This window comes from Scheffersomyces coipomensis (assembly GCF_036884675.1).
Source record: "Scheffersomyces coipomensis strain NRRL Y-17651 chromosome Unknown DFJ63scaffold_1, whole genome shotgun sequence".
Lineage (NCBI taxonomy): Eukaryota > Fungi > Ascomycota > Pichiomycetes > Serinales > Debaryomycetaceae > Scheffersomyces > Scheffersomyces coipomensis.
The window spans coordinates 2288929-2309725 of NW_027042892.1; the positions used below are offsets into that span (position 1 = coordinate 2288929).

At 31.5% G+C, this 20797-nt stretch overlaps 11 protein-coding genes across 11 annotated transcripts; 5 read left to right on the top strand and 6 right to left on the bottom strand. All coding sequences in view use genetic code 12, as the record gives it.

Annotated features, from left to right (window-relative positions):
* Positions 1–1296, bottom strand: DFJ63DRAFT_35676 (uncharacterized protein). The gene has a single exon (XM_064908797.1). The coding sequence runs from the start codon at positions 1223–1225 to the stop codon at positions 62–64; it is 1164 nt and encodes a 387-aa protein (XP_064765174.1). The 5' UTR covers positions 1226–1296; the 3' UTR covers positions 1–61.
* Positions 1297–1410: 114 nt separating this feature from the next.
* ECM7 (Ecm7p) lies at positions 1411–3021 on the bottom strand (the record flags this gene model as incomplete). Its single annotated transcript, XM_064905674.1, has 1 exon — positions 1411–3021. The coding sequence occupies one exon, from the start codon at positions 3019–3021 to the stop codon at positions 1411–1413; it is 1611 nt and encodes a 536-aa protein (XP_064765175.1).
* Positions 3022–3430: 409 nt separating this feature from the next.
* Positions 3431–3886, bottom strand: DFJ63DRAFT_310983 (uncharacterized protein; the record flags this gene model as incomplete). Its single annotated transcript, XM_064905675.1, has 1 exon — positions 3431–3886. One exon carries the CDS (start codon positions 3884–3886, stop codon positions 3431–3433), a length of 456 nt encoding a protein of 151 aa, XP_064765176.1.
* A 384-nt stretch (positions 3887–4270) lies between these two features.
* Positions 4271–5833, top strand: CAR2 (ornithine-oxo-acid transaminase). Its single transcript, XM_064906772.1, has one exon. The coding sequence runs from the start codon at positions 4382–4384 to the stop codon at positions 5687–5689; it is 1308 nt and encodes a 435-aa protein (XP_064765177.1). The 5' UTR covers positions 4271–4381; the 3' UTR covers positions 5690–5833.
* Positions 5834–6251: 418 nt separating this feature from the next.
* PEX5 (Pex5p) lies at positions 6252–8078 on the top strand (the record flags this gene model as incomplete). The annotated part of the gene is made up of 1 exon (XM_064904645.1): positions 6252–8078. The coding sequence occupies one exon, from the start codon at positions 6252–6254 to the stop codon at positions 8076–8078; it is 1827 nt and encodes a 608-aa protein (XP_064765178.1).
* A 166-nt stretch (positions 8079–8244) lies between these two features.
* On the top strand, positions 8245–11093 carry HIS4 (trifunctional histidinol dehydrogenase/phosphoribosyl-AMP cyclohydrolase/phosphoribosyl-ATP diphosphatase). Its single transcript, XM_064908804.1, has one exon. The coding sequence runs from the start codon at positions 8411–8413 to the stop codon at positions 10988–10990; it is 2580 nt and encodes an 859-aa protein (XP_064765179.1). The 5' UTR covers positions 8245–8410; the 3' UTR covers positions 10991–11093.
* A 26-nt stretch (positions 11094–11119) lies between these two features.
* DFJ63DRAFT_282708 (uncharacterized protein) lies at positions 11120–12478 on the bottom strand (the record flags this gene model as incomplete). Its single annotated transcript, XM_064904669.1, has 1 exon — positions 11120–12478. One exon carries the CDS (start codon positions 12476–12478, stop codon positions 11120–11122), a length of 1359 nt encoding a protein of 452 aa, XP_064765180.1.
* A 1082-nt stretch (positions 12479–13560) lies between these two features.
* Positions 13561–14646, bottom strand: MNN10 (alpha-1,6-mannosyltransferase; the record flags this gene model as incomplete). The annotated part of the gene is made up of 1 exon (XM_064907373.1): positions 13561–14646. The coding sequence occupies one exon, from the start codon at positions 14644–14646 to the stop codon at positions 13561–13563; it is 1086 nt and encodes a 361-aa protein (XP_064765181.1).
* Positions 14647–14725: 79 nt separating this feature from the next.
* DFJ63DRAFT_36095 (uncharacterized protein) lies at positions 14726–17405 on the top strand. Its single transcript, XM_064908808.1, has one exon. The coding sequence runs from the start codon at positions 15158–15160 to the stop codon at positions 16985–16987; it is 1830 nt and encodes a 609-aa protein (XP_064765182.1). The 5' UTR covers positions 14726–15157; the 3' UTR covers positions 16988–17405.
* Positions 17406–17823: 418 nt separating this feature from the next.
* Positions 17824–19365, bottom strand: DFJ63DRAFT_333308 (F1F0 ATP synthase subunit e; the record flags this gene model as incomplete). Its single annotated transcript, XM_064907833.1, has 3 exons — positions 17824–18124; positions 18361–18497; positions 19108–19365. The coding sequence occupies 3 exons, from the start codon at positions 19363–19365 to the stop codon at positions 17824–17826; spliced, it is 696 nt and encodes a 231-aa protein (XP_064765183.1).
* Positions 19366–19451: 86 nt separating this feature from the next.
* On the top strand, positions 19452–20765 carry PTC7 (type 2C protein phosphatase; the record flags this gene model as incomplete). The annotated part of the gene is made up of 2 exons (XM_064905458.1): positions 19452–19794; positions 19831–20765. The coding sequence occupies exons 1-2, from the start codon at positions 19617–19619 to the stop codon at positions 20763–20765; spliced, it is 1113 nt and encodes a 370-aa protein (XP_064765184.1). The 5' UTR covers positions 19452–19616.
* Between the last annotated feature and the right edge of the window lie 32 nt (positions 20766–20797).

The following is a 20797-nucleotide window of genomic DNA, read 5'->3' on the forward strand; positions in this document are numbered from 1 at the left end:
TATTTTTTGCAACTAAAATTAATGCGAAAAATCGAATTTTATATATATACTGATATTTAAATTAATTAACATTCCTATCACAGAAATATAAAATAATCAGTAATAATGCTGATATGAAAGTAATACTAAATAATAAATATGTTCCACTTCCGGTACGTAAAATGGCAAATTCTAATTGTTCAAGATTATTTTTTAATCTCACATAAAGGGTTATTCTTATTAATAATAGAACAGAATGAAATATAATATGAATTATATTAGAATAAATGGCACATGTTATCAATAATTGCATATCTGACTTTTTAAATATAGTAAATAGTAAATGTAGATTGATCAACAAGAAATTTAAACACATGAATGATGAACAAATCATAATTATAATTGAAAATATGCTTAAAGCTATTGAAAAGGTTTCCATTTGACGAACATTATGAATCATAGTAAGAGTATCCATATCTAAATCCCAATATCCTTCTTCGTTATTAAGTGCTTTATAATAAATTATATCTAAAAGATTTAAAGCATTGGAATAAGTTTCAGCAAGACTTGAACCTATATTAAACAGATTTTCAGAATTTGAAATTTGTCCTAATTGATAACCAATATCCAGCACCAAACTTGAAAACACATCCATTCCATTCGAATTTAAACATGTTTCTAACAAAGTTTCCTTGTTAAATCGACAAAATCCATTATAATTATGTTTAAACAAATTAACATCTGATAACGTATCGATATTAAGATAATCATAAGAAGTAACATTGGTATAACTGGCGATACTTAAATCTTTAGCCACATAAGAAATAGTTTTCAATCCTTCTCTTAATCCAGATAATGTATCCTTAGCCTTTTGGGTTTTATCAGTTATTTCAAATGTGAATTGAGGTTGACATCCAAGATTTCGATCTGAAGTACATGAAAATAAACAAAATATATTAAGAATGAGGATAACGAAGGATAATATGAGACATATGTTGATGGGTAAATTCTTTGGGAGGGTGATTTCTAGTCTTCTAACTTTGGGAGCATGAGGAATGGGAGTTTGTTTTTGAAGTTGACTAAGTTCATCATCATAATCTTCAATTTCAATTTCAATATCAATATCATTTTCATCATCATCATTCAATTGATACCATTCATCCTCTGGTTCTTCATCAATCCTCTCCAATCCCAACCCTTTGATAAAGTTGATATTCCGAAACCTATCCATCGTACCAGAAATCATCAATTGATAAGTTTTATTATTGGCGGCTAATTTTCAAAATAGATATCTACAAATTTAAAATCTCATACACAGAGCCAAAAAAAAATAATATTTATTGTCTATGTAAAATAATATATAAATGCACTTTGGTCAAAACTATTTGACCAACCTTCCTCCAAAATGTTTAAAATGTAAATATGCAAAGTTTATCTGTTATGATTTATCCGGCCTGAATCGAATCTGTCAGTAAGGACATCCATGATCGATGTAATGGGTCCATCAAGTGACATCGTAGTTGATTTTGTCATTTTTTTCGTTCGTTTACTGTTGGTATTAGTTCCACCACTGCTATTATTACGATCCAAATCATCAAGTTCTAAAGTTTCATTCTTTGATGTTGAATTATATTGATTCCCTGACGAGCTATTCCCTCCTCTCAGCAATGCAGTACTGGTGAATGGATTTTCATCAGTATACCCATTATAAATACTTTCTTGATAATGAATACTTTCTGAATCATTGGAATAAAGGGAACTCCTCGTCATGATATTAAAATCGGTCTTTCTTGCTGATTTCGTTAACATATGACCCAATTTACGTAATTGATGTTCAGTAGGTTGATTGCCTACTAATCTTATCTCCCATTCACTCTCCTCATCATTATTTTGCTGTTCATTTTCATTTTCATCAGGACTATTCATGTCATTACCATTCTCATTATGATCGTTATTACCATTACCATCACTATCACTATCCTTGGGATCTTCCGGTAATTCTTCGGGACTACTAAGTCTAGCAGGTTCAATATCATCATCATGGACGGATATTTCCGGTGCTCGACTTGGATTCCCACACCATAAGGGAAACATCCATAAAAGAGTACATAATAATGAGGATACACAACCGACATAAAGTAAGATAAACCAGATCTTACCTAAATGTAATGCGATTCCAAATGATGCTAATTGACGATTGATTTCACGTTCAAGTTGATTAAGGACAGCTGAAAGTAAGGCAACAGCTGTCATTATACTGACGAATGATACGGTTGACACTATGGCGGTGAAATTTAAAAATGCCAATGATGTGAAACTAGTCTTTTTGGTTCGTACTACTTTTGGATTTAATAAGATGAATGAAGAAGAACTTGAATGTTTATCTTTGGCATAGATGAATATAGTGAGGATGAATGTTGTGAACAGTAAGACTGTAGATACGATGATCCCAAAGGGGACGAATTTATAAGTTCTTTGTCTTCTAAGCACGGTCTCAGCATAAGAATGAGTTTCATTTTCACTATCATTATAAGCATAAAGTTCGATGAAAGTTAATCCTACCAGATTGAAAAGATCAACATAATCATATAATACATCTGAATTTGAATCATAACAAGTTAACAGTTCATGTTGTTCTAAATATTTGGAATCACCTGCTTCAGTTTCATTATAATCCCCTCTACACCATTTCCATAATGATACTGTTATATATTGAGGAGCATCTTTAACTTGATCTTGAGAATATTCAGCAATGATATTAAGATCTGAGGTGGTTAAAGTAGCAGCAAAGGGACTACCATCATAGAAGGAATCTGAATTGAATAATAAGTTATTTTTCAATGTTGCTGAAAGTCCAGCTTCAATATTTAGTCGAGCACAATCGATTCTTATCATATAACTTTCATTATTCAGAAGGGGTGATATTAAAGCTGATAAAAGACAAACAAACGCAACACATGATGTCAATAACCGTAGTATTAGTAAAGTAGTCTGTTCAGCTGATAGAGTATTGAAATAACTCGTTATCAATCTGTCTACCATTTTAAGCACCATAGCTAATAGTATTCCATAGTCTTTCTTTGGGTATTGAAATAGATTTGATTTCAAATTGACATATTTACGTTTTATGGTTTTTGCTTGTACGTTTTTTTCTTCTTTTCTTTTTTTTTTGCCGCACCCACAAATCTTGGAGAGGTAGGTACGCTAAAGTGGGTTAAAGCGTCAGGGATCAAACATTCCATAAACTGAAACAGACAGAGCAATCTACAATTAATAATGATGATAATAAATATGATAATAACGTGTAATTATATAGAATATATACACTATGAATGCAAAATGTACAAAAGATCAACTCAAAGAATGAAAGTGAAAGTAAATAGTTACTCCTTAATGTAAAGAAGGATTTTTTTTTTATATAGTACAAAGGGGGAAGGAAACAAGATAAAGTTTAAAACTCTTCATTAAACTTCAATTCTCCATATTTTGATGTATAAAGGTTAACATCATTTCTTTGATCATCACCAGTATCATGATCATCCAATTTACGTTTATTATAATTTATGCCTTGATCAATGGTTTGGATTGGAGCATTATTAATTTGATATTTACTATCCCATTCCGCTAAATTTGAAGCTGAAGAATCAAGAGTTGATCCCATATTAGTTAATGAAGGAGGTTGATCCATCATATGACTGGGCAAGGGTACTCTTTGAATATAACTGCCTGCAGTGAATTGACTTTGATAACTATATTGATTAACATCTGAATTGGGATTATTATACCCATCTGATACTGCTTTTCTAATTCTCATTCCAATGGTTGATAATGAAGCAATATCTTGATTAGTTTCTGTTTGTGGAACAATGGCAGTTTGCATTTGCCTTTTAACACCCCCTGAACTCATGATGGATGTAGTGTTTTGTATGAATTTGATGGATTAGATTCCGTAGTGGACTATAGTCAACTATTTATACCTTAGTTGGAATCAAGTTAATGCAACTTCCTGTTAACTCTGTTTAATCCTAATTAAATTTTTCTCTTTAAAGCTGCTGCTGGTCATGAGGTGACAAATTGTTTGGTAAATTTCCTATTTAGGAATAATTCACACGTGATCACTTTCTCTCTGTTAATTACCTTTAACAAACTTAATCCAATTATGGAGGGACACTACCTCCGGAGTTACATTCCGTTAAGCGCAGGATAATTTTTCAATTATTTACGATGGTGGGGAGAGAACACCTATAGGTAATTAAGAGCGATGATGGTCAAATATTGTTCATATAAATAAATATCATTCATATTCCAATTCAACACGTCAATTTTTGATAATTTCTCTTTTCTTGTTCTTCTTCTTCTTCTTCTTCAATTAACTAATTAACTAAATAACTTTCAATTCATCATGACTGGTCCAACTTTTAATATTTCATCAACTGAAACTCAACAATTTGAAACTCAATATTCCGCTCACAATTATCATCCATTACCAGTGGTATTCACCAAAGCTCAAGGTGCTCACGTTTGGGATCCAGAAGGTAAAGAATATTTAGATTTCCTTTCTGCCTATTCTGCTGTCAATCAAGGTCATTGTCATCCAAAGATCATTGAAGCTTTGGTTGATCAAGCTTCTAAATTAACCTTATGTTCTCGTGCTTTTTCATCTGATGTATTTGGAGTTTATGCGAAATATATTACCGAATATTTCAATTATGAAATGGTTTTACCAATGAATACTGGGGCTGAAGCCGTTGAAACTGGATTAAAATTAGCTCGTAGATGGGGTTATGTCAAAAAGGGAATTCCAGCTGGTGAAGCTATTATTTTATCTGCTGTTGATAATTTCCATGGTAGAACTTTAGGAGTTATTTCTATGTCAACTGATCCTGATGCTAAAACCAATTTTGGTCCTTATTTAAGTGGGGTTGGTCCTCAAATTCCAGGTGCTCCAAAAGGTACTTTATTAAGATATGGTAATATTGAAGATGTTGAATTAGCTTTTAAAAATGCCGGTGATAAAATCGCTGCTATTTTATTAGAACCAATTCAAGGTGAAGCTGGTATTGTGGTTCCACCAGAAGGTTATTTCACTAGAGTTCAACAATTATGTAAAGAATATAATGTCTTATTAATCTGTGATGAAATTCAAACTGGTATTGCAAGAACTGGTAAAATGTTATGTTATGAACATTATCCAAATGTTAGACCTGATATTATTTTATTAGGTAAAGCTATTTCAGGTGGTGTTTTCCCAGTATCAGCTGTATTATCATCCAAAGAAATCATGTTAACTTTAGAACCAGGATCTCATGGTTCAACTTATGGTGGTAATCCATTAGCTTGTAGAGTTGCTATTGCTGCTTTACAAGTTGTTAAAGATGAAAATTTAGTGGAAAGATCAGAAAGATTAGGAGAATTTTTAAAATCTGAATTAAAGAAATTACAAGCTGAATCAGGAGGTATTATTTCTGAAGTTAGAGGTAAAGGGTTATTAAGTGCCATTGTGATTGATTCATCCAAAACTAATGGTAGATCAGCATGGGATTTATGTCTTGTTATGAAAGATTATGGGGTATTAGCTAAACCAACTCATGATCATATTATTAGATTGGCTCCACCATTAGTTATTTCTGAAGAAGATTTATTAAAGGGAGTTGATGCTATTAAGAAATCATTAGCTGATTTACCAACTGCTCCAATTGCAAAGCATTAGAAAACTGAAACTTGTTCATAGTGAATTTATTAATTATATATATGTATGTGACTAACTATATGTATACTGGGATTTAAAATTAGGTACTCAAAAAAAAGAATGCTATTATTGAATAGTTATAAATATACAAAACTAATCTATCATATAAGTTGTAGTATATACATTAAAGTAGTTGATGGTAAATTTGCAGCCATACCATAATTTGGTTATGATTCAGATGGTGGGTTCAAAACTGATGGAAATTTATCCTGGAATTATATACAGTACTGCTCCTGACCCTCGGTTAAAGCATATGATTTTTTTTTGAGTAAAATGTTTTAAGTCGCACAGATTTACTTAATTTGGTGGGGTTCAAAAAAGGTTGATCAGAGGAGGATCATAAATTTTCTGATGATTAATAATGACTGACTGATTTTTGAAAAAGTGTTTATAAATTGATCAGTTTTCTCTCATTTATCATCTTTGGAATCATCAAGGCGTAGGATATACACTGTGTTGAGTCTAATTCATTCATCAAAGTAATACAAAAGAAGAAAACCAAGAAAAAGAACGAGATTCAACTATGTCATTTGTTGGTGGTGGAGCTGAATGCTCAGTTAACGGAAATGCTGTTTCTCAATTCAATAAACATACCCAACAAGATAGATCGTTACAAAGACAAACAGCTGGTCTGCCAGGCTTTGTTCAAGCCAATGGCTTCAAACAAGATAATGCCATGAACTTGAGAGATAGACAACAAATGGATAATTTCATGAATAATGGTGGTGCCCAAAATTCATTCCAATTTCAACCTATGAGACATGAACTTAATGTCATTCAACAATCAAATCCAAATCCTCAATTATCCAACTGGTCAAACGAATTCAAGACTCATTCTCCATCTCCTATTCAACATCAGCCTACTCCTGTCAATATCGTGAAACCAAATAGTCCTATAAATGGTAATTGGGCCGGAGAATTCCATCATTCCGCGGATCCAAGACAACAACAACAACAACCTCAACAAATGTCAAATATGAGAGGTATAGGTGGTGTAGGTGGATATCGTCCTATGATGGCTATGCCATTAGTCGCCAATGCTGCATTACAACAGCCCCAAGCTCAACAACCTATACAACAAGAACCTCAAGTTGATTGGGATAATCAATTTCAACAAATTGAACAATTAACCAATGAAACGAAGGAAGCCGAGCCAGATACTAAAGAAGGTGAAGTGGAAACTATTCAAAGAGAAGGATCCCCTGAATTTGTTATAGATGATAAATATCAAGCTACATTTCAAGAAGTTTGGGATGGATTAAATTCCGAAGCTCTTGAAGAAGATTTCATAACTCAACAATATGAAGATTTTAAAAATACTCAAAAGGATACCTTTAATGCTGATATGTCACAATGGGAAAAAGATTTCGCTAGATATGTTTCTACTAGAGCTCATTTTGGGGATTATCAATTTGAAGAAAAATCAAATAATCAATTTTTGGATTTACCTGCTGATGCTGATCCTTATGAAATTGGATTACAATTAATGGAAAATGGAGCTAAATTATCTGAAGCAGCATTAGCATTTGAAGCTGCCATTCAAAAAAATGAGAATCATATTGATGCATGGTTAAAATTAGGTGAAGTTCAAACTCAAAATGAAAAGGAAATTGCGGGTGTAACTGCTTTAGAAAAATGTATTGAATTACATCCTGAAAATTCAGAAGCATTAATGATGTTGGCTATTTCTTATATCAATGAAGGTTATGATAATGCTGCATTTGCTACTTTAGAAAGATGGATTTCAACAAAATATCCTCAAATTTCTGATAAGGCAAGACAAGAAAATCCAAGTATTACTGATGAAGATAGATTTTCCTTATATAATAGAGTTTCAGAATTATTTATGAGTGCAGCTAGATTATCTCCCAATCAAGCTAATATGGATGCTGATGTTCAAGTTGGATTAGGGGTATTATTCTATGCTAATGAAGAATTCACCAAAACCGTTGATTGTTTCAAAGCTGCTTTAACTATCAGACCTAATGATCCAGTATTATGGAATAGATTAGGCGCATCATTAGCCAATTCAAACCGTTCCGAACAAGCTGTTGATGCTTATTTCAAAGCCTTACAATTGAAACCAACTTTTGTAAGAGCAAGATATAATTTAGGGGTATCATGTATTAATATCAAATGTTATAAAGAAGCCGCTGAACATCTTTTAAGTGGATTATCTATGCATCAAGTCGAAGGAGTGGAGAATGGAAGTACGTTGAATCATAATCAATCAACTGCATTAACAGAAACTTTAAAAAGAGCCTTTATTGCAATGGATAGAAGAGATTTATTAGAATTGGTTAAACCTGGTATGGATTTAAATCAATTCAGAGGTGAATTCAACTTTTAGTGAGTGTGTTAGTCTTTCTCATTATGTATTTAATTATTTATTCAATCAATGCTCTTGCTTATATAGGTTTCCTCTAATAAAACAATCTAATAATATATTTATCCCACTTAATATTTGATTTTGCAATCGTTTGATTTGCCGCATTCATCTCATGACTGATAGTGAAAATGAGTCAATCTTAATTTGTTTTTATATACAGTCCTGGAAAAAATTATCAGGTCCAAAAAAAAAAAATTATGACAATTTTCAATCATCATGATAGCTGAAACAATACTGATAGATAGTGATAACCAGACTAGATTATATCTCATAATAGAAGTACGGCAGGTATAATGTCATTCCCAGTGTTACCATTGATTAGTTCACCATCAGACAAGGAATCAATCCAAGATCTTTCCTTTGTCGGTGAGCTTTTGTTCCCTTTTAAATCAGTGCAAATTTCAAAGTATTTCACCAGTCAATTTCCCCATGATGTTGAAATTAACGTCGATGTTGATGAAACTGATAAAGTTGATGTGGATGAGATCGTCAAATTATTGAACAATGGTATTAAAACTGTGTTCATTAACGAATCTGATGTGGAAGAAGTTATTGTCAATAGTGGTTTACCAAGTTCTAGATTTGCAGTTAAATTACAAAGCACTACTACTAAAATATCTGACCAAATTTTACAATCTCAAGCTTCAATCGTGGTTAACTCCCCAGTCCAAGATTTCAAATCATTAAGTAATGGAGGCAATAGATCCATTTATTACTCATCATCATCTGTTGATGATGAAACATTGGCTATCAAATTAGCTGGTGAAGGTTATATCCCAATCATCGCTGCTGAAAAATTAACCACTGGAACTGACTCTACTAAGATCTCTGTTTCAGAAGTATTTGTAAGTACTTTAACTACTGATCGTCATGATGGGCTTTACACTACTTTAATAACTACCCCAGCTCCAGCTTATACTGCTTTAGGTGTCGTATATTCATCCAAAGCCTCTATTAAAGCTGCTATTGCTGAAAAAGTTGGTGTTTATCAATCTAGAAAGCGTCCTGAAGAATTATGGTATAAAGGTAAGACCAGCGGTGCTACTCAATCATTAGTTAAGCTTGAAAAAGATTGCGATGCCGATTTAATCAAATTCATCGTTGAACCAAAGGACGGATTTGGTTTCTGTCACTTAGAAAATAACTTTTCATGCTTCTACGATGGACAATTGGAAAATAAAGACGAAGGCTATGGTAAAGGGTTAGCTAAATTAGATTCAACCTTAGCTAAAAGAATAGAATCTGCTCCAGAAGGTTCATACACTAAGAGATTATTCAATGATGAAAAATTACTTATTGCTAAATTAAAAGAAGAATTAGATGAACTTATTGAAGCTGGTCAAAAGAATGATACCAATGAAGTTGCTTGGGAAAGTGCTGATTTATTATATTTCACCTTGGCTTGGGCTATAAAACACGGTGTTAGATTAGCTGATATCGAAAAGAATTTAGATATAAAATCTAAAAAAGTTACTAGAAGAAAAGGTGATGCCAAACCTGCTTATCAAGAAAAACCAAAGGAAGCTGAAGTTGTATCTGAACCAGATTATAAATTACATATCGTTGAATCAGCTCATACTAATGAAGAAGGTCTTCAAAAAGCTTTATCTAGACCAGTTCAAAAGACTTCTGATATTATGAAATTAGTATTACCTATCATTCAAAAAGTTCAAAAAGAAGGGGATAATGCTTTAATTGAATTAACTGCTAAATTCGATGGTGTCACCTTAGAAACTCCAATTTTAAGTGCTCCATTCCCACCTGAATTAATGAACATTTCAAAAGATATGAAAGAAGCTATTGATTTATCTATTTCAAATATTGAAAAATTCCATGCTGCTCAATTACCTAAAGATCCATTCATGACTGTTGAAACTGCTCCAGGTGTGTATTGTTCAAGATTCGCTAAACCTATTGAAACTGTTGGTTTATATGTTCCAGGTGGTACTGCTGTTTTACCATCTACTGCTATGATGTTAGGTGTTCCAGCTAAAGTTGCTGGATGTAACAATATCATCCTTGCATCTCCACCAGCTAGGGCTACTGGAAAATTAACTCCGGAAGTTGTTTATGTGGCTCATAAGATTGGTGCTAAATGTATAGTTATGGCTGGTGGTGCTCAAGCAGTTGCTGCTATGGCTTATGGTACTGAAAGTGTATTAAAATGTGATAAGATTTTAGGACCAGGTAATCAATTCGTTACAGCTGCCAAGATGCACATTCAAAATGATACTCAAGCTTTATGTTCAATTGATATGCCAGCTGGTCCATCTGAAGTTTTAGTGGTTGCTGATGAAAATGCTGATGCTGATTTCGTCGCTAGTGATTTATTATCTCAAGCTGAACATGGTGTTGATTCTCAAGTTATTTTAATTGGGGTTAATTTAAGTAAACAAAAATTAATTGAATTTGAGCAAGCTGTTGAAAACCAAGCTAAAGTATTACCTAGAAAGGAAATTGTTTCCAAATGTTTATCACATTCATATATCTTACTTGTGGATACTATTGAACAAGCATTTGACTTATCTAATAAATATGCTCCTGAACATTTAATTCTTCAAATTGAAAATGCCTCAAGTTACGTCCCAGATTATGTTCAAAATGCCAGTTCAGTTTTCGTTGGAGCTTTATCACCTGAATCATGTGGTGATTATTCAAGTGGTACAAATCATACTTTACCAACTTATGGATATGCTAAACAATATTCCGGTGTGAATACTGCTACTTTCCAAAAATTCATAACTTCACAAGAAGTCACCAAGCAAGGATTGGAAAGTATTGGTAAAGCTGTTATGACCTTAGCTGAAGTTGAAGGTTTAGAAGCTCATAGAAACGCTGTCAATGTTAGAATGGAGAAATTAGGATTACTTTAAAAAAACAACTTAACTTTGTATAAACAATAGAAACTTATATTTTTATTTTAAAATGTATATATAAACCAGTAGATATACAATATATTATTACTTTACTTTAATTATTTCTTCACTTCGTAAATATATGAATTACCAGTCTAAAGTCTTTTCACCACTTCCACTACCACATTCAAGAGTTGAACAAATACCTTCTAATTCCATTACATTTGGATTCTTAGCAGCATGACCTACAAAAGCAGGATTAATTGGCTTACCAGCAGCTTGTTCTTTGGCAAAATGTGTTTTAACCATATCAGCGACTAAATTTTGATAAAATACCACACCACGTTCTTTATTTGGATGTAAGTAACCAGTGGAATAAATACCTTCATTTAAATTCTTTTGAGTTAATTGACACAAGTTGAAATCTTCTAATTCAACCAATTGTAAGAAATCAACAAATTCCTTCTTTTCAGTTTCTGGTAATCCCTTTTTGGTATAGATATCATAATGTAAGATGGTATGAGTGGCAGTTATTGGTAAAACTCTAATTGAGTACCATGCTGGAGAATAACAATTAACACCACTATTTGGGAAAAGGTAAACCCATAAACCATTAAAGTCACCACCTGGGTTAACCTTTTTTTCAACTGGTTTTTCAACCGGTTTTTCAACCTTCTTCTTCTTACCTAATCCAAACCATGAAGATTCTTCATCGGCATCTTTATCATCTTCTGGAATTTCAACTTTTTCTCTAACAATTTCAGCATAATGACGACAATATCTACCTTTTGGAATCACTTGATAAGTTTCCATTTTAAAGGCAGTACTTAAACCTGGATGAGCAGTTGGACAATGATAACATTCTTGATAACCATCCATTAAAGTTTTCCAATTGAATTGACCATCTAATTCATAAGACATATGATATTCATAATCACTGAAATCAAATTCTTCCATTTCAGCAGATAAACCTTGATACCAATCATCAAATTCAACACAATCTGGTTCATTACTAAAGTTAACAAAAACAAGACCTTGAGGAGTAACATGAAGCTTAACTGGATAAAGAGAATTTTCATCTTTATCAAATCCTTCAACATTATCAAAATGTGGAGCTTTGGTTAATTTTCCATCAGTATTATAACTCCAACCATGATATTTACAACCAACCACAATGGATGAGCCTTCTTCTTTTCTAATCACAGGATAAGCTCTATGACGGCAAACATTATGGAAAGCTTTTAAAGAACCATCAACTTTGGATTTAATGATAAAGAAATTGATTCCCGCAATAGTATAAGAAAAGTAATCACCAGCTTTAGCGAATCTGGAAGAATGAGTACAGAATAACCATGATTGGTTGAAGATGGCTCTCTTTTCAAGATCATAAATCTTTTCTGAAGTCCACCAACTTGCTGGTAAAGTATGTTCACCGGCTAAGAGGGGGTCATTTTTGAAATCAGCTGGAGGAGGAGCTGGAGTTTTAGCGACAGAAGCAGAGGCCATTATAACGAGTTTTAACAAGGGTTTTTGCAGTGGAAGTTGTAGTAAATAGTTGTCACTGCAGTTAGGGATTCAATATGTATAAACTAAAACCTTTCGAATCATGATATTCGTATATTTATATATCAAATGATAAATTTGAATTATATTTGCAACTTTGGCGGACATTTTGTTTCTTATCAGTTGGTAACACAAAATGGAAAATAATGCCCAATTTGGAAACGCGGTCCTCTTCTGATAACAATGAAGGATTTCAACTCCTTTAATAGTAATTATACAATTAAACATTAACTAAAATGGAGAATGCAAGAGTAAAGGGGTTGAATTATGATTAGGTTTTGATAAGATCGAATTTGACAATTGAAAGCGTAGTCAAATTTAAGTTCTAAGAAGCTGTTTGATTTCCTATTCTGTCAATATTACCACTATCATTTTAAAGATTACTTCAAAACATCTTACGATCAATTTACTGACAAGTGGTATTTTTCCGATTTAGAGTAGTAATTCCATCTATTTTATTATTTATTTATTTCTGACCCTGTTCCTGATTTCAGGCTTTAAATTGTTGTTGTTGTTGTTGTTGTTGTTTTTATTCTTGTTTTATTGATAGCCAATGATTTGGTTATCTAGTGCCGCCGTAAAGTTGCCCTTTCGATCAGGAGATTTATTACACCGATGTCCATTAAAGAACTAATGTGTCAATATTTTACCCTGATTGGTATTGGAATGTACCGATTCATTTAAGTCGATGATTTAGACTATGTTTTTATTTAAGCGATAATTGACTATACATTTTCTCTCTCTCTCTCTTTTTTGCCGATATCATAACTACTATCAGTACCCGCTATTAATCCCATTTTCCAATACTGATACACCAAGTAAATATAGTGTATACATCAATACAAGGACTCGAATAACTATTTAGATAATGGTTAGCTAACCCCTCTCAAGCATTCTCAGTTAAAGTAGGGATTCTGATCGGCACTTTGCGGCTTTACACTAGGCAAAAAAAAGACAATTTATAAATTTGTGGAGTATGTAAGAGTATATATATATATAAATGATAAGGTAGACATATGAAGAGACTACCAGAAATGCCACCAGCTCTTGTGAAGGTTCTTTGATAAGGCTTTATAATGTTCCATTTCACCCCAACAATCTCTACCCCATTCACAACCTGCCATATTAATTACAAAATCATGATTTTTAAAGAAATATTGAGGATCATCAGCTTGATCATTACATGCACCAGGAGGGAAAGCATTTATGAGTCGAAGTGGTAAGAAACCAACTCTTTCTCTAATCCATGCATTAGTGGAATATAAGGTTTCCAAAGCATCCTGTTCGTTATGTTCCCATTGCATATGCATTTGTTCATACATGGCAGGATCCCACCAAATATCTAACAATAATTCAGACCAACTTGACCTTCTCATTAAAAATGAACCTAAATTGAAACCACCACAATCTTGAGTGATGACCATATCAATAGGTTGAGAATAATCAACATAAGGAATAGTTGTAGGCAAGTTTAATGGATTGAATCCATCTAATGTTCTATAAGTAGCATTTTCTAAATTATTTAAAAAATGTTGTTCTAACGAAATTTGAGGTTCCATAATATAGGTATGTAAATCCAACCACCAAAACCATTCTGAATCGGGGAATTCTCTCATGGCTTGTTTCATAATATCAACTTTAACCCAAGATTCCCTCCATTCATGGGAGTATCTCTTCTTAATAGTCATATCTTTTATAGTAATTCCATAACCATGAAGTTTGGCATATTGTTTCTTATTGGCAATACTTGATCTTTCCACTGACCATTCTTGAGGAGATTTCCATTTTAATACGCCACCACCTTCATTAGCAGCCAATATTATAACCACTTTTGGACTAGTAGGAGCAAAATGTGGTATGAAAGGAGTTGATGTAAATAATGATAAACAAATCAAGGTTACCAATAATAAACTTATTTTCTTATAAGTTAATGCAAAGTTGGTAGTTCGGGATATGATTTGATTTATGTATGATCTGATTCGTGAAATAATGGATTGATGTTTAATTGGTTTATATGTGTTATTATATTCTTCGGAATGAGATTCAACATCATTTAAATCGTCCAACTTACCCTTTGAATAAGGTAACGAAAACCTTTGATTAGTACTCATCACCTAGTTAATCCTTCAAACGAATAGATATTCAATCGTTTAGTATTATCAATTGAAGTTAGATCTTTCCTGGTGATAGATTGATCTGTAACCGTTAGAGTGAAATGGCTTTTTTTTAACAAAATGGTCCAAACCAAAAAGGAAGAAAAAAAAGATGCGTGTGCGTTGGCAATTTTTTCCGTGTTGTTGACGTCACGTGTATTTTGGTTTTTTAAAATTCAGGGTAAATAACAAATGGTTGCAAAATGCTAATGTATTAGTTGTTAACTTAGGTTAAATACAATTTAACTTGTATTATCCAGGGGGTCAATTCATAGTGTCTCAGTATATTTGTCAATCGTCCATTTTGTTTTGATTTTTTTGTATTCTTTAAACGTTGTATAGTTGGAGCATTTTCCGAATATGGAAAGAATAGTAAATATATAACTTTCTTAGGCATAGAAAAAAGCCAACCAGTCAAAAACAATTAGAATTAAACAAACTAAACTTATTCTTTCAGTCCACATTAGTTATGTTTGCGCATGATAGAACAAGCTTGAAACCAGGTCCATTTTATACTGATGCTTACATTGCAAAGTTTTTTAAATCTACTTTCCCCAATTTTGCTTATGACTTGATAATTCAAACATTTCAGTTTCTAACTATTCCAGAATTTCTTCTTCTACAATCATTAATTAAAGATGATTATATTAGTTCAATTAAAATAGATCAAATCACGAAGAAAAGATTTATCGCTATAGATAGTGACTGTTCCTTTGGCGAAGATAAACAATCAGTCGTCGACGACAATATAATTCAAAAAGAGAACTTTAAAATTTTGGTTCAAGCAGCAAATTCAATTCCTAATAATTTGATCCCAGTTAGATTCTGGTTTTTAGAAATATTTCGGCTGAAGATGATAAATGAATCCATAGATTGTTATGATAATTTTGACATTGCTTTTCAATTTTGTGACTTGAATTATCCTCAATATAAGAAGTTAGAAAGATACAGAAAATCTTCTTATGTCACTGAATTACTTATCTATTCAATACAATTTATTGATAGAAAATATCCCAATAATATTGATTTGGATTTTTCAAGTTATGTGAATTTAAGGACATTTAAAGTTAATAGATTAACTAATGTAAGAAGCATAAAATTAGATTCTAGTTTTGAGACCTTGACAGATTTATCAACACTTGACAAGTTTCATGAAGACTATCTAGCAAGCTTTATCAATTTAAAAAATCTATCTCTTAGATTTCAAAAGAATTTAAAAATTAAAAAATTACCCCGAAGTATAGTCACGTTAGAACTAAAACCTCTATATGAAATCAGTGAAATAATTATAAATTCAAGTAGTGACTGGCCCGAAGATTTAAGATCGTTGTCGTTAGAAATATCAGATAGTTCCCTTGATCAAGTGAGAAACAAACTACCATTACAATTGAAAAGTCTAAAAATTAGCTACTTGTCAACAATAGAAAAGTCAATACCAGATTTACCTTTTGCATTGAATGATTTAGAGCTTAGATACCTGCCAAAGGTTTTGGAAGATCCGAATTTAAGCGTGTTCTTAGACCCTAAACAAATCTTTTCTTCTGGACTTGAAACGCTTAAAATATATTCCTTAATTCTTTTAAATGAATCAAAAAATCAAATACATGTTTTACATGGTTTGCAAAAGTTAACCATTTGGATTAGAGAATGCTTATTTTCATTAGATAACATTATTTTAGATAAAGCAAAATCATCATTAAAATATTTGGTTCTCAAAATAGATAAATATGAATTTGAATTCTCAAGCTTAGACTTCAGTGAATTCTCAGAATTAACATCTATTACTTTAATGGGTTGCAACATATCAAGTTTGCATCACTTCATGTTACCACCATGCTTAAATAATTTAGAATTTCATAACAACCATTTTGCTTTAATAGATCATACATGTCCCATATTCAGTGATTCATGGAGGTATCCAAATTTACACTATTTAACTTTTTATAGCTGTGACATAGACTACATATCTCCTAGGATTAATCTACCAATAAACCTAAGAACTTTAGCTATTCCACATTATCAGACTAAACGCCTTCTTGAGAGTATCCTCAGACATAATTCTTTGACATATTTCAATTTGAGAAATCTGTTAACTTCATTTGATATGTTTGATGATTTTATCAGTACCACTAGAAAGACTAAATCAAACATCCACACAATGGATTTAAATTTAGAGGATCGATTGACACAAGATAAAGCTGGATTAGATGAATTCTATGACAAAATTGAAATTGTGTTTCAAAAGAAGATCGTGAAACGTGTATATAGGTGGCGTTACTTATATTTGACGTTTACTTAATAGCAATTCAAATTTCTTTTAATTTCACCAGAGCTTAACACATACACATAACAAAACATAGTATGACGTATAAATTTTGAGAATAAACATGTTTGTAACTTTTTATTAAATAATTTTATTTATGTTTTAATAAAGTTTGTATTATTGATAATATGCTCATCATAATCTTAAACGGATAAAGAACCTCTAGATTATTTTAAAAAATGCAGTTATTTTCTGAACCCTTAATAATCTAAATGAACGATTATAAAGAATTCCTATAAATATATAAATATTTACTTTTACGTAATGGTAAATATTGAGAATTCTTACTGTTGAAATTATCTAACTATGGTTGAAGATTTGAAATATTAGTTTTAGTTTAACAAGTAAAACAGCGATCTTAATGAGAACTTCTAGATGACTTAATTGCCCAACTTAAAATCAAAGGTTAATCTATTAAGATTATAAGATTCTAAAAAAAGTAATGATGATATTGATAGTTATAAATAATAATTTTTTAAACAACAACTGAATGAGGAATGAATAAATATTTGAAAATGAATATCATGATAGCAATAATCCAATTTTATGATAAAAATTATAGAATTTTCCATACATTAAAACTTTTAGATGAAATAGCTTTATAATAAATCAAACAATTGAAGCTGATGAATATTGAATTATATTGATTGATGTTTATAATCAAGATGGACTTTTAATTCAAATGGGAAAAATATTCAACATCGTATGAAAAAGTTGAAGTTGATAATTGTATTTTATTAGCACATAGTTATTGATTCAATAAAAAGAGACCCTTTTAAACCTATCTTAAATTTATTCTTATGACATCATACCTATTTTAAATAGACAAGGGCGTCATTTAATTCTTCAATTGAAATTTTAAATTCATCACATAAGTAGTTAATTATGCTTTCTGGGAGATTCTCTTTTCTAATAGTTGATGCTATGGCAGTAGCAGCTACCACCAGTGCTTTAAACTCTTTATCTGGTTTTAATCTATATCTTTCTATTAATGAACGTGAGAAGGTGGTTGAAGATCTTGCTAAGCCTAACTCTAAACTGAAGGTGGTAATACAATCGTTAACCTCACGTACTTGAATACGATTGAGTTCCATATCCATCTTTCCAGAATTACTCAAGATGATATGATGTGGTATGATGATGAAGAATGAATAGAAGAGTTATAGAAATATTTATTATTGATTTGGCGGCTAAAATATATAAAGGTAAACACCCAAAATATATTTTTGCAATTCCATTTTGTATACAGGAAACGGTTTTGTAAAGCCGTGTATGAATATATTAGTCTACTATCCATATTTTGAATTTGATATAATGGATGACTATAGGGTTATATGACATTTTGAAACCTTTGGATTGATATTGTTGAAGATTTCCAACACCCGGGTTGAGCAGTACATGATGGTTTAGTATCAATTACATCTTGTTTGCTCATTATTGGTTGGATATTGGTAATGATAGCGTCATAGATGGTAAAGATCTTCAACTCAAACGACAATCAAGTGAGTCAAATATACGAATGGATTGAATAATGATTCGTCTATGAATTATATGGGAACACGCCTTAGTGTCTCTAATACAATGGAATACAATAAGATGTAATATAATATAATATGTTTTTTTAAAAGTAGGCTATAAATTAAATACTTAAGTATTCAAGTCTAATGTAAATGTAGAGAAATAAATGAATTGATTTTGACTATTTACCTTTAAAGGGAAACAATCAGATGTAGTGTATAGGAGTTTTTGGAAGGTTGAGTTTTGGTTTTTTGTAGTAATAATGTGACGAATTTGATCAATTCGGTGAAGAAGAAGGGTATTGAATCATTATTGTTTAACTTTTCATGATGATCTATAAATCTTAAATAATAATCCTCTCCCTCCTGTGATAAATAATATAATATAAAGGTATATGCAAATAATTATGGTGGATTTTTGTTTTTTTAGTTTCTGGCTTAAATTAATACAATTATTTTAGCTAGTTGTAGTTGATAATGATTGAAAGATGATGATAATGACAATGAATCAAGTCATAATTAACCATTACAACAAATCCTAACAAGATTCAATATAAACGTTTAATCTAATTTTTGAACTAAAGATTCTAAAGCAGAACCTATATCCAAGTTTGGATCTTCCCAATTGATGGAACCTTTAGTGGTGGAAGCAACAACCTTTGGAGGATTCAATTTAGCATATTCAGCTTTAGCAGCTTTGATTAATTTCTCTTCCTTTTTCCATTGTTCAGCAGCTGATTGTTCAGCATGAGTTGATTCTAAGCTATATCTATGTAAAGCACCGTAGAAAATACCAGCACCTAAAGCGGAGTATCTTAAAACATTGAAGGTAGACATCTTATATGGATATGTGTTGAATATATATATATATGTAGTTTTTGAATGAAAGCTTCAATAGTATCAATTGAGTTAACTTCAGTTCAGCTTAGTTCAATATTTTTTTTTTTCAATTTTCGAACTAATTTTTTTTTTTGGTTGTTGATAATTTTGATTGGATAGAACCAGGACTGTATATAACAACAGTGATATATTAATTTAGACAGACAGACAAACAGAAAAAGTTCAAACTATGAAGAACATTGGGGTAAATGGTTAATATAAGACGATTTCATATTGTTATTGTTTGCTTTTTAATAGTTATCGTATCAATGCTGTTGTCATATATAGCAAAGAGAAGTAGTATACCAATTGGTCGTACTTTTGGTCCTAGAACAGCTTTAAGAACTACTAGATCATTTAGTTTTTCATCAACTTCAGCTAAATCAAGTGGCAGTGGAAGCTCTAAGAATTTCAGTACTTCAGCTTCTAATTCTGCTAGTACTTCAACTTCATCAGCAGCTGCATCTAACTATGACAATTCAATCCATACTTTAAAGAATTATGATGTAGCTGTGGCTTATCAACCTAAAGATCGTGAAGAATCAAATTTATTTAAAAAGAAGCATAATAAACCAAGTCCAGCTCTACAATCACCAAGTGGAGAAGATAACCTTTTTGTGTCTAAACAATTCGAAGATGGATATATCACATTGGGAGTAGCTGATGGAGTTGGTGGTTGGTCAGAAGCAGGTTATGATTCATCAGCTATATCAAGAGAATTATGTGCCTCAATGAAATTGAAATTTGAATCCTTGAATGATAGAAGTCAAATAACTCCTAAACAATTGTTATCCCTTGCATTTGATGATATATCAACTTCTCCAAAAGTGGAGATTGGTGGTACTACGGCATGTTTCGGTATAATTTCACCTGATAAAACTTTAAAAGTAGCGAATTTAGGTGATTCATGGTGTGGATTATTTAGAAATTATCAATTAATAAATGAAACCAAATTCCAAACTCATAATTTCAATACTCCATATCAATTAGCAAAGATTCCTCCTCAAATAATAAAACAAGCAGAATTAGAAGGTAGAAGATATATAATAGATTCACCAGCTGTAGCTGATGAATATACTTGGGATTTGAAAAGTGATGATATTATAATGTTTGCCACTGATGGTGTCACTGACAATATTATTCCTAAAGATATAGAACTCTTTTTAAAAGATCAAATAGAAGGTAAGAAGAATAATCTTGATACCATTGCAAAAACATTTGTTAAGGAAGTAGTTAAAGTATCCAAAGATCCTAATTTCCCAAGTGCTTTCGCACAAGAATTATCAAGATTAACAGGTCAGAAATACTTGGGTGGTAAAGCTGATGATATAACGATAGTATTAGTTAAAGTGCAGTAGTAATAGTAGCAACAGTAATGATAAATATAAAT